The 12,966-nt window shown below is 40.0% G+C and overlaps 1 protein-coding gene across 12 annotated transcripts in view; it reads right to left on the bottom strand.

Annotated features, from left to right (window-relative positions):
- sipa1l1 (signal-induced proliferation-associated 1 like 1) overlaps nt 1-12,966 on the bottom strand; it is a 323,672-nt gene that overhangs the window by 16,130 nt on the left and 294,576 nt on the right. For 10 of the 12 annotated variants that reach the window (XM_048537173.2, XM_048537169.2, XM_048537168.2 and 7 more), the window contains 2 exons: nt 4,786-4,948; nt 389-608 (listed from right to left, as the gene is read on the bottom strand). In XM_048537173.2, the coding sequence (XP_048393130.1) occupies nt 389-608; nt 4,786-4,948 (383 nt within the window). The remainder of the gene's footprint in view (nt 1-388; nt 609-4,785; nt 4,949-12,966) is intronic. The other 2 variants (XM_048537174.2, XM_048537175.2) reach the window with 1 other exon arrangement.

Below are 12,966 nucleotides of genomic sequence, written 5' to 3'. Positions count from 1 at the left end.
CAATGCAGGGTCTGCCAACGCCAATAAAAGCTACTAGAGTTTTGCAGGGCAGAAAGTGTATTCCTGCTTTTGATGCTATTGAATGATTCCTGTTGGAAATTAAATGCCTATTTATGCAGATCTTAAGCGGGAATCTTGGTTGTGATGCCCCATGTGGATAAAACCGTCCTGACTTTCCCTGCCTAAGCTTAAAACATAGCCATTGTTGCAAGAAGAGAGAGAGAATGCATGTTCCTACAGAACTGCACCTTAAGTAAATCAGATTTTAGGGGGCAAAAGCAGAAGAAAAATCAGGATACAAACCCCCCTTTGTCACAATAATAGCAGTAAACGCACCACTAGATCACTTTACTCAGACAAAATAGAGGGGCCTGTGAGCACTACCCACCATGATGAGATTTTATCGACTGTCCATGCTTACGGCCTGGCAGTGTGTAGTGCAAGGAGGGATGAGTGCTGGAGAACAGGACATCATTGGGCAACGCTTGGTCTAGGAGTGATGCATGTGCATTCGAGAATGAAGGCTCTCTCTGGCCACTGTAGATGCTCTCATCAGAGAAGGTGCGGTGCAATGGCTTCCTTGTTGTTGGCGTGTCTGGGAGAGACAGCTATGTCAAGACAAAAGGAAAACAAAAGCAAATGCGCCCATTTTAAATTAGAGATAAGGAACAGAACTGCAATTATTAAATGTATGTCAAACATCAGACAGCACAAGCTTCACACCTACTGGAAAGCCAGGGATCAGATTTAGAAAGTTGATTTTTTTTGCTTAAGAACAGTTCATGTTTCATTTTGAAATCACATTTTTGATTGGTTACAGTAGCCTTCACAGCATATCACAGTTAGAATTTACAACAAATCAACCTCTTAAACATCACAAAATCATACATTTCAGATAGTCATTCAGTCCATCAAGTCTGCACTGGCTATTCTAACAGTCAAAGTGAAACCAAGGAACTGCGGGGCCCAATGGCGCAACAGAAACAAAAACAAAAATTGCTGCAGAAACTCAGCATGTCTGACAGCACCTGTGGGGAGAAAACAGAGCTTATGTTTAGAGTCTAGTCACCTGTCTCGTTTTGAAGAAGAGTTATTGGACTCAGTCTCACTGTTGTCTCTTCACAGCGGCTGAGTTTCCCTAGTATTTTCTGTTTTTGTTTATGCACATGTAACCTTGGCAATACCACTTCCTTACCAATTTTAAATCCTTTTCGTGCATTAATTAAATTGTTTTTCACTGATTTAGGTAGCAGCTTCTGCCTTGAAAGAGAGTGACACAATGTATTCATTGAATATCTCAGTTTTGTCTGTGTTTAGGTGCCAAAACGTGGATTTAATCAGTCCCACCCCTTTTATGGCCCTTTACAATTATTATGCCTGTAGATGACATTGGGATTTCAATTAGTTTGTTGCAGTCTCGTTTCAAACTCTATATCTCTTATATGCCATACCACACCCATTTCGAACCTTATATATTCAGCCTGCTTGTTGAGTGTATATTATGTTATGACAACTGTGATAAGCACTTTGTTTCTTTTTTACCTTAATCCCCACATCTTTTCATCCAAGGAGCTCTAGATTTGTTTGCCCTACCTTGCCTGTGCCCAATCTCTCTCCTTTGAAGGTAACACATTGTTTCTTTCCTGACAACCTTTGATTCCAATTTATTTGACCCAGATCCATTCTTACATAGAATCATTATATGATAGTTGATTAAATCCTCCACCAAAGCACCTTCTCCGTAGTTTCTGTTCCAGCTATTGTTCTTATTTTCATTTACACTCCAAAAGTCTCTCACAACCTATGACTCTAACTTTTAAATATCCTGCTCACATAAAATCAAATTTGTTTCAAGTGTATTGATGAACACAATTTAGTCCATTAGCATCAGTTTATCTCTTTCTGTGCTATCATGTTTGTGAAAGAAGCAGAAGGGACACAGATGCAAAGAAAAGGACGCAATTTCTAAAGCTGCTTTTATGATGTCAGAACATCTCAACAAAGTATTCTTTGGATCCCAGTTACTGATGTCAAGAAATACTGATTTGAAGAGAGTAACGTCCCATGATCACTCTCCTGGAAGTGCTTAAAAAGTAGCAAGGCTCTTTGATGAATTGATAAAGAATGCAAGCAAAGACTGGAGGTCAATTCTAGACATGTAGAATACAACGACAAGAAGAAATATTCAATATATAATGGAATCTTGATTAGACCACACATATTCTGAGTAATTCTGACCTGGCACAAAAAGAATGTCAGGGCAGAAAAGATGTATATTGGCTTGCTGTAATTGAGATAATGTAATTATTGGTGAGAATTGGACAGATTGGGGTCTTTCCTCTGTAATAGAGAAGACCTTTAAAAGCATCAAGAGGTCCTACAGGACAGCTAAGAAAATCTATCTCCAATTGTTGCTGTCTCCAGAATGCAAAAACTTAAACATAAGATAGCATCCACAGATCAGATACAGAAAACTAGGAGGAATTTCTTTTAAGAATGAAGGCAATGAGATTGATGTCTTTAATAAGAGGCTGGATTACAAATACAAGGGAACAGAAAGAGAGGGATATGAGAGTAGTAGTGGGAGGAATTTGTGGTGTTAATAAAATAAAACTGGCATAGAACAATTTAGTCAAGGCCTATGTTAGTGGTGTCAATTCTCAGAATTAAGGCAATGGAAGAAACTTTGTGATCTTTTTCTTAGGTATTATGTGAAGTTTTCTCTTTCTATCCACCCGTGTGATACTTCATTGCTTATCATTGCTTTAAATGAGAAACAGTACATCTAAAACCACAGCAAGTGCTTTGTTGAGATGTTAAAGTCTCTGAGTACAACTTGGAAGAAATGCAGGGCAAGGCTGTGGGGGAGGAAGCATGTGAAAGAGAAAAACATATCAAAGTGGACAATTTATGCAGCATTGAAGTGAATACCAACTCTTGGATGTTCAGTTCCACTGATATCAGAGCTGCCTGCTCAGGTGGACATTGAAAATCCCCTGCACTATTGAAATATCACAGGAAACGAATCTTTCCTCAACCATCACAATCATATTCATCTTACTATGTAGGGGTCCTTGTTGCACATGAATTGGCTGACATGTTAGTCTACATACCAATTGGGACTGTAACATACTGTTTGTTATTCACTCTGGAATCTCCCCAGGATGACTCAAAGTTCGCCACAAAATTCAAGTGCTTTATTTTAATCTACTGCATGGTTATTCAGAGTGATTAAAACATTTACTAGAGTTGATGAGCCAGTGAACAAACACGAGTGGGTTGATCAGTGAGCAAGAGAGAGAGTGTGGGTGGGCTGATGACTGACTATGTGCATGGGCTCGTGGGTGTGTTACAGTAGGTTGAGTTAGTGACTGAGTGAGTGAGCCTGGGCAGGAGAGTCGGTGCATGGATAAGAGAGTAACAGCAGGTTGGCTGCAGTGAGATCAGGTGAGTTCAAGTCTCGGCAGAAAGTGAGCATTTGAGTGCTGGCAAGTGAACAAGTGAGAGAGAAGTGTCAGATGATGGAGCAGGTTAGAAACCAAGCAAGGACAGACAGGCAACAGTGCTCACGCGGGTGGAAATTTGTAAGTGCCGACAGAGGTATGTGAGCGATTGTGGTTGAGTGGGTGATCATCAAGGTCCGTGAAGGAGCCCATAGAGAATGTTGACTGTTTGTAATACCTTGGGAGTGTCCTGTCAGCCAAAGCAGCTACTGAAGAGGAGATCTAGCACTGCTTCCAGTGGTCTTTTGACACATGGTACCCAATTTCAAAATCAGCCCAAACTAAGGTATCAAAATCCATTGGGTGCAAAGGAGGAATACATGGATTGTCCTAACTAACACGTTTGTCAATACTCACTGTACGCTGTTCCAACGTTATATGCACAGCATCCAAAAATCTTGTGCAGGTAGGCTTTTGGAAGCTGGTGTGGAAGGAAACATTCAAATTTATGCCCCTTTTAGTTTGATTTAAGGCACATTATTGAAGCAGAAAAGTGGGAGCATTATTCTGTAATCAACTGTGCAAAACTGAATCTGAATGTGCTTCATGTTGGCACTGGATGAAAACATCTTTCAATGGAAAGAAAGATTATTAATGTTCTTTTGAAAAAAAATGATCCTTGCCGCAATGAACATGAATAGGTTCCATCAGTCAGGGATGCCTCAATTTAACCAGCTGAGCTGACTGAACTCGATGCTTTTGGCAAAAATACTTGTGCTATCTGCTCTTCGTGAGTACTGAATACAAATTAGACTGGGACTCATTGCAAAAGCAGCCATCACCACACGGTCCTGAACGGAAAGACTAGGGTAAACATGAAGATGCAAGACTTGTCATACAATTGTCTAAAAATCCATTTTACAAGCTCCAAGGAAATGTTGGAAGCATTTGTCAGGTATTGCGTTCATAAGAGGCTGCTAGACAGGAAATCTTTGCAGCAAACCTCAAAGGCATCACATAAGATGACACATGGAATAGTAAAATTTGGCTCCACAAACAAAACTTCCAAAGTTTCACAGGAAACCTGCATTTTTCAGTTTAAAAGTACTAAAAGGAATTGAAAGTTTAAAAGTAAGCAATGTTTGAAATGCTTTATGATAAAGTTAACTACTGTTTTAAAAGTTGCCATATGATTAACTTAAAGTTAGCAACACAGCAGTACATTTTATATGATGGAAAGGGAGATGATTTAGAAAGGAATATACTAACAGCCATATCTGGGAAGTTATGACCAGGCCTACTGTCCTCACAAATGCAGTAGAGTCACTTGGAACCTGCATACCTTCCCATCTTTGCCAATGTCCGGGGGAGGACTATCAAGGTTAATTAGCCTCTTCAGGTCTTCTTCAATTGTTGACTTTGATGACCTCTTAGGAGACCTCAAGTCTCGAACTGAACCTCGCAGCTTTGTCTGTGTAATTTCGCAAACATCGCTGTGGTGGCGCCTAATAAATACAATAAACGATCAATTGTAATGTTTTATTACACAATTCAACAAAACGTAGCGTTTTATCCAGCTGTCCATACACTAAAACAGCATCAGTTGCATACATTTGCATAAGGCTCAATGGATATGAGTGTCTTCACCTCCTTTTGGTAAATAAATTAGGTCTTAAGCAGCAACAGAAGTTTAGCACAAGACACCATACTGGTTGAAGTTGAACACGCACTTTTAGCAACCTCCCAGGGAATTGGAAAGAATGGCTGTCACTAAAGATTGCTTGCTGGCACTCCCTGAACAGACTGCACAGAATCTTAGGGGACAGAACACGTATAACTTCCTCTCCTAACTAGGAAAAACTAAAATGAAGTGAACAAATGGCTGAAAGGAATACACCGATTATGCTGTTAATCTTTTAAAGAGGAATTTTAAAACAACTAGGAAAGCATTCTGAACACATTATCAACATTTATTCCAGAAATTCTCTGAAGCCTTCATCTAAGAGGAGTTTGTGTAGCAGTAATCTATCTTATCAGGCAAGAAAAAAGTAGCAGTTTAATCATGAACATCTTGCAAGGGGATTCCTCCTTTTGCAGGAGGAATGGAAGGAGAACTGAGGTCAGGTACAGCAACACCTGCTGTGTTTTTCTCACACAGTAAAAAACATGTGCTCCCTTTGTTCCTCTTCCAAATTAATCTCCACTATTACATTAGATGACATATCTTCCCTCTCCCTTGGACCCTGAGCCACCTGAATTGTGTCACCATCAGCCCAGCACCTTTGGTATAAGCAGTATGTGCAACTCACACAGTCCTCAAATAAATTTTTAAATTTTCACTCAAGTGTTTAACCTGCAGATATCTGCTTTAACATTTTCAAGTTTGAATTGGAAAAAAAATGGATTGGAACTAATCACGTGAAGTTGCCAACCCTCTCACGTCATTCTCGGAGTCTCCACCCAGGCTTTGCTTTGCATAACCTGGAAGGAGACAGGGAAGGAGTTGCTAAAGGACAAAGCACCAATGACAGCAGGCACAGCATTGATGTCTGGATATGGAGGTCAGTCCTAGACAGCTTTGTTTTACTACATATGAATGGAGCAAGTGACATAGATAACAAAATGATAGAGAACCAGAGGATAACGATTTAAACCGATTGACAAAAGAACCAGAGGTGAAATGAGAAAATTGTTTTTACATTGTGAGTGATTAGTTTCTGGAATGTATTGCCTCAGATCGTGGAGGAGGCAGATTCAGGCACGGCGTTCAAAATGGAATTGGATAATTATTCTGAGAGTAAAGATTTAGAGTCATGGGAAAAGGTAGGGATTGGAACTATCTGAGCTTTTCTCACTCTCGCTTGTACACGCACACGCAGAAACACACAATGCAATGATGTATGAGGAAGAACAGGCTAATTATGGACTCTGCAATAACTATGAAGCTATTCTAGATGTTTCTATTGACGCCAGCACTGCAAGTCTGTTTCCATGCTGTATGACCGATTAACATGTGTGTGTTCAAGGGTTAGGGCTAGACTTAACTAGTTAATGGGACAAAGCCTGTGGTGTATGAGGCTTGGTGAACTTAATTCTCTAAATTAGTTGATATTGGAACATGGCTGAGAAACATAGGTAGTAACCAGTAATGCTCCCAACTAAGAGCTATTTGTAGTTTGGATTTCCAATTTGATCACTTTTGCTGCAGCTTTTTCTGCTGCTATATCCAAATTACACTTACTTAAGTGTCTGAAAACAAATCTATGACTTGGTTGGTCACTCAGCATATTTTCCTCCCCACCATAATCTCACTGTTGAATTGGAGGAAGAAATGAAGTGGCCTGCCCCTGCCCCAGGGTTGGGGTGTGGGGGTGATGCTACTGTGTGCAGGTGTGCAAGACAGCCTAACTCTCAGAGTTGGGGGCTGAGATACTGAACAGCCTAGTTCTCTGAGTCAAGGGTGTTTGGAGGGTCGTAGAGAGTTTAGAGAACAATTCACCTGGCATTAGCGGAATTTCTCTATTCTCTGTCCATATGAAGTTTTCCAAAATAATCAGCTCACGGGTAGCAAAGTAGGTAATTACAGAGAGAAATAACCTCGACACAGCAAATTGGTCAGCTAGTATCACACAATTAAGTGTTGGATGACCTCCTGAAATTCACCTAAATAGTGCTAGCATTCCTTATTCAAGGCAAATGTGCAAATCTAGCCAACCCATAGTATCCCAGAGCACTGATGAGTTGTCTGGGTTGATGCTCAAATTGATAAGCTAGATAAAGGGTAGCACAGTGGCTCAGTGGTTAGCACTGCTGCCTCACAGTGCCAGGGACCTGGGTTCAATTCCACCTTTGGGCGACTGTGTGTGTGGAGTTTGTGCGTTCTGCAGATGTGTGCAGGTTAGGTGGATTGGCCATTCTAAAATTGCCCAGTGTGCAGGCAATATGGGTTATCCATGGGAAAATACTTGAGTTACAGGGATAGGATAGGGGGATGTGGATAGAGGCGAGATGCTCCTTGGAGGGTTGGTGTGGACTCACTGGGCTGAATGGTCTCCTTCCAGACTGTATGGATTCTACACCTAGGAATAGGAAATTTAACAACGCCCTGTGCTGGTAAGATACAGCTTTTAGCTGTTCAAAGATGATTAAGGATCTTAATGAATATGAATAAATGGAGTGTAGCCTTACACAGAACTTGTAACAAAGATGTATACAGAACTTTTATGCAATAAAATGTCCAGCCAGTTCTGAAGTGTACATCTAATACCAAGTCACATCAAGAGATACAACAACAGATGACCAAATGCTAGACAAAGAGTTAAGCACCCCTGAAGAAATGGAGGTGTTTAGGGAGAACTCAGAGCCTAGTTAGCTAAAGATGCAGTCAGCAATGGTGGAAAAGTTATAAATCAGGGATATTCATGTCAGCACAATTACAGGAGTGCAGATATGTGACATGGATGTTGAACTGGGAAGATTAGAAATTTAAGGAGGGAACAAGTTACAGAGGGATTCAAAAATGATGAGAATTTCAAAACTGATTAACCAATACATTAATGTAGGTCAGCAACCATTGGATTTCAGAGGCCTTATGGTCGAGCAATAAATCATTCATATCAACTAGTCCTGCGGGTGTATATTCTACACTCAAGCCTCTTCCAATCATTGCTCATCTAAATTTACCATCATAGTCATGTATTCACTTCTTCAAATGCTTATATAGTTTCCCCTTAAATGTGTTCATATTGTTTGAGGTGAATGAAGGCAGCCTAGCCCTGTCAGAGGCAAAGCAAGGGCCCACTTTTTCAATGTCATTCCTCAATCAATTATCAAGTGCCTTTGAAGTAGGGTTCAACCCTAGATCTTGCAAGTGAATCAGAAAGGGCTTTTCTTTCCTGCACTCCCATGTGATGGCTCCCTCGCTTACTGCTGGCTGCATACCATTGGTGGCAGGCAAGATCCTCAAGTGAACACTAGTTACCTGCTTGAAGACTTCAATTGGCATGCAGGTGAGAAGGGCATGTACTAGTCTTCTGACAAGGGGCTTCATTGGCTGGTGATGGAAAGGTGGAATGTCCCCACCCATACCCCTCACAACTTCACCTCCAAACCAAACACTGTCGTGTGTGTGTGTGTGTGTGTGTGTGTGTGTGTGTGTGTGTGTGTGTGTGTGTGTGTGTGTGTATATTGGGTACCCTACCCTATCCTTTTCTACTCAATTCCTTAATTTATTCACATTATTTCTTACTGGACCTCTCTTCCATTCAGCACTTTGTAGGAAACCTATATTAGTGCCATTTATTATTATTTATTAGTTGTGTTTTCAGTCTATATGGCTTTTACTTTGGTCTTACTGATGGCTGTGTCCTTTTTTCTACAACCATTATTGTTATAAGTACTTCACTGTGCTGTTCCGCCTCCCTTTTCACTTTCTATATATTCTAAATCTATAATAACTGCAATGTAAGTGTATAATTTCCAGCTCTGATCTTTTTTGTCGCTATGTTTCAGAAATCCCAATGATGATTGGGCACCTCAGTTGGTGCATGAATTAAACCTACCTTACTGGCATTGCAAACCAGCCATTCAACCAACTGAGGTAACTTGCCCCTGAAGAGCTCTCCTCCTCAAACTTGGAGGCATGGTGACCCTCAAGTAGAATTCATCACCAGTCATCTCTCTTGGAGAGAAGGCAGCCCAAGGACTGGTAGGGCTACAGCGACATCCAATTTTGGGCCCCACACCTCAGGAAGGACATACTGGCGCTGGAGCGTGTCCAGCGGAGATTCACATGGATGATCCCTGGAATGGTAGGTTTAACATATGATGAATGGCTAAGGATCCTGAGATTGTATTCATTAGAGTTTAGAAGGTTGAGGGGAGATCTAATAGAAACTCAAGATAACGTATGGCTTAAAAAGGGTGGACGCTGGGAAGTTGTTTCCGTTAGGCGGGGAGACTAGGACCCATGGGCACAGCCTTAGAATTAGAGGGGGTAATTTAAAATGGAAATGAGGAGACATTTCTTCAGCCAGAGAGTGGTGGGCTTGTGGAATTCATTGCCACGGAGTGCAGTGGAGGCCAGGACATTAAATGCCTTCAAGGCAGAGATCGATAAATTTTTGATCTCAGAAGGAATCAAGGGCTACAGGGAGAGTGCAGGGAAGTGGAGTTGAAATGCCCATCAGCCATGATTTAAATGGTGGAGAGGACATGATGGGCCGAATGGCCTTATTTCCACTCTTGTCTTATGGTCATTACCTGTACTTCTTTTCAAAATTATGATTGGTTCCTCCAAATACATAATTGGTTCCAGCTCTTATGTTTTGTTATAGGCAATGGGAGAAATGCTGTACAGACAATTCAACATGACTTTGATCTCTTTTCACTTTATGGTTTAAGCATCTTTTCAGATTTCCATTTCAGTGTCCCATGAAAATGAATATTTCTCGCATTCTTACCATGTATTAGTTTTCCTGACATCTGCTCCAATGCTAATTTTCACAGTCAACAGTCAATAGTTAATAGTTCAAAGATCGTTGTCTTTTAAGTTCTACCTTTTAGCTTAGAGACCAATGCCTGAAGTTCCTTTATCAGATGTTCCACCCAATGACTATTTATGTTGTTTGCTCCAACATAAACTATAACAAATGAACTTACTTTCCAGCTGCCATGAAATGCCTTTTGGCATTCTCATTCGTCCCCCAATTATAGTCTTCATTATTTTCTGTTCTGCTCCTTCCTGTCCAGGAGAACTCTAAGCCACTTGCATTGATTTATATTATTGCCAATCTTCTCAAAGTCTTTCTCCCTCAAGGTAGAGTACATTGCTAGTCCTGTCAGACAGGTACATCGACAAAGCCTTCTTCTCAAATTCAGGATTATGTATGAATTGAGCTTTGTTCAAGTAAGGACATGGCCAGTAAGTATTTGGGTGACCTGAAGCTAACAGAAGGCAGAAATTGGGCTGCTGTCCATTGATTAAGTCTCAAAGTAACAAATGAATGAGGGATTCAAAAATGGATGTCTGAGATGGAATAGACCAAGCATGTTCTAGAGATGAAAATAGGTAAAGTAATCTGTTACAAACTGGACTGAAAAAGCACGGTGTGCAAAGTTCTGTTGTCACCTAACTTAAGGATTCTTGATTTCAGTATGTGTCTACTGACCATGTTAAGTTCATCTCGCCTTTCCAGGAACTGTGATAATCGATTATGAATTATCATCAATTCTTTCCTGCATGCCCAAAACATTTAGACTATTTATATGCATGGATTGGATTTAATTTTGCAGCTTAAGTGATCAAGTGTTTAAAATAAAACAAAAGTTCCAGAAATGCACAACAGTTTGGTCAGAATCTGAAGATGTACTGATTTATTTCAGATTTGTTAACAGTTTATTTGACAATCCCTTTTATTGTTTCAGTAACCTGGTTATATTTAAAAGATTTCTGTATTTTAATATTAAATTTGTGTCACTATCATTAAAATGTTTTGAAAGTAATTTTGACCCAGAGTAAAGATTTCTAGACAATTCCTTATTTCAGTAACTTAACTGCCTGATCACAAAGAGGAATGGGGGCGGTGAGAGCAGGTGTAGAAAACAGTTAGGTCGACTGTTCCAGATGCAGAACATAGTCAGTCATGCAAGGAAAGCAGAGAGAGAGTGTTGAGGGGAACTGGTTAAAATATTTGCCTGATTTTCAGTGTTTCCGTCCCATTGATTTAAGTCATCCAACTCCTACCTCTCAGTTCCCACTCACCCACATGGCCGCTTATAACCTTTCATGTCAACCATGACCAAATCGAAAGCATGACACCATCTGACATCCAGGCACAAGTCTGACAGAATATGTAAACACGCAGGTGATGAAAGTTCCACAAAGTAGATACAAATGGATGATATTCAACCTAACCATCAATGAATAGTAAATGCATACATTTACAAATGGGCAAAATTGCTAGTTGATCTGCAGCCATACAGATAGCTAAATTTTAAGAGGAGAAATACTTCATGGAGACCCACGTATCAACATTTTACATTGAAATACAAATGAACAATTGGTCCCTTATGCAAGTGGAGCTTTGCTCACTCTGCAAGTCACAAACCACTTATGAACTTGTTTAAAAATTGACAGTAATTAATTAATCACACAAAATTGCATGCATACTTGCATACTGACAGCATCCAATCCATTTTTATACATAACTGCATCTCTATCGCCACTTTTCTGGCACAGTGATTTGATAATACATATTTCAGAAGCTGATGACATTGCATTATTAACTCTCTTTCTCACATTTTGAAAATACTTGGGCAAAACTACCGTTGCAAGCAAAATTCCTACAATCTAATGAATTATGGAAATATACTCTTGTAATTAGCAACGTTGATACGTTGTAACTGGCATGTTATTCCCACCTATTACTGATAGCAGTAGGATTCCATTGTGGTGAAGTGAAAAATATTCACAGAAAATGCTCTACACTTCCACGGAAGGGTTTGAATTGCAGTCACATCCGTAATGCAGGAGATGTAGCAGTCAATTTTCACACCGTAAACTCCGACACTATGAAAATGATCAACCTGTTTTTGTGATGTTAAATAAAGGAGAAATATTTGACAAAATACAGGGAATAGCTTAATTATAATGAAGTACTGTGGATGCTGGAAATCTGAAACAAGAACAGGAAGTGCTGGAAAATGCCTGCCAGGCTGGTAGCATCTATAGACAGAAAGCACAGTCAGTGTTCTCTGTCCCCAGGGATGCAAACAGAGGCAAAACTCAACTGCTGCTGGAGGACCTGCAATTCAGTAAAAGATGCATTTTAGTCCTTGATTGAGTGTTGCAGGCCAGCATATTCCAAAGTTTGGGACTATGTGCTGAGGGATCCACAAAAGCTTAGGACAGCACTGCAAAGATGCAAATCGGTGAAAGGCCACTGTCGGAGGCCTCTCAACTACAGGGCATTGAAAAATAATTTGTAAAACCCTTCAGACTGTAAGCTCATCAGTAAATACATATAGTAAAACATCAAATGCTGGAATTCAGTTGTGACACTTAAGAATGCAACATGGTCAGTGGATAAAAATTGTGATATATTGTATTTTCTGTAATGTCCAATTTGAAATATTTTGGACTGTACTTTTAGAGCTTTTTCTAAATAAAGAATATTCTGCAAAGACTAAATCACTGTGTAGTGGGCCTTCCATCTCTAAAGCTTCCTTCTGTTTCTCACTCCAATGCCAGAGTCAGACAATATTATGCAAATTCTGTATAAGAGAAACTAAGGTCAAAGATTTGGGTTCAGTTATGGGTATATCGGATAGTGCACAAAACTTGGAAGACTCCTGAGCAGAGAGGCAACTTTTTCTCTTGTTGTAGTCAAGATGTCTGATACAACAATCACCAACCTTGAACTACATTTAATAAAATGTTTTCACTGGGGACATTTGCTTACACACATAATAGAACCAATTTATTAATTGATATTACCATGATAAAAATTTCAACAACAGTAGC

This window comes from Stegostoma tigrinum, chromosome 10, assembly GCF_030684315.1.
Source record: "Stegostoma tigrinum isolate sSteTig4 chromosome 10, sSteTig4.hap1, whole genome shotgun sequence".
In the NCBI taxonomy this organism is placed as follows: domain Eukaryota; kingdom Metazoa; phylum Chordata; class Chondrichthyes; order Orectolobiformes; family Stegostomatidae; genus Stegostoma; species Stegostoma tigrinum.
The sequence above is the reverse complement of the archived record's forward strand: the minus strand, read 5'-3'. Positions and strand labels throughout refer to the sequence as shown.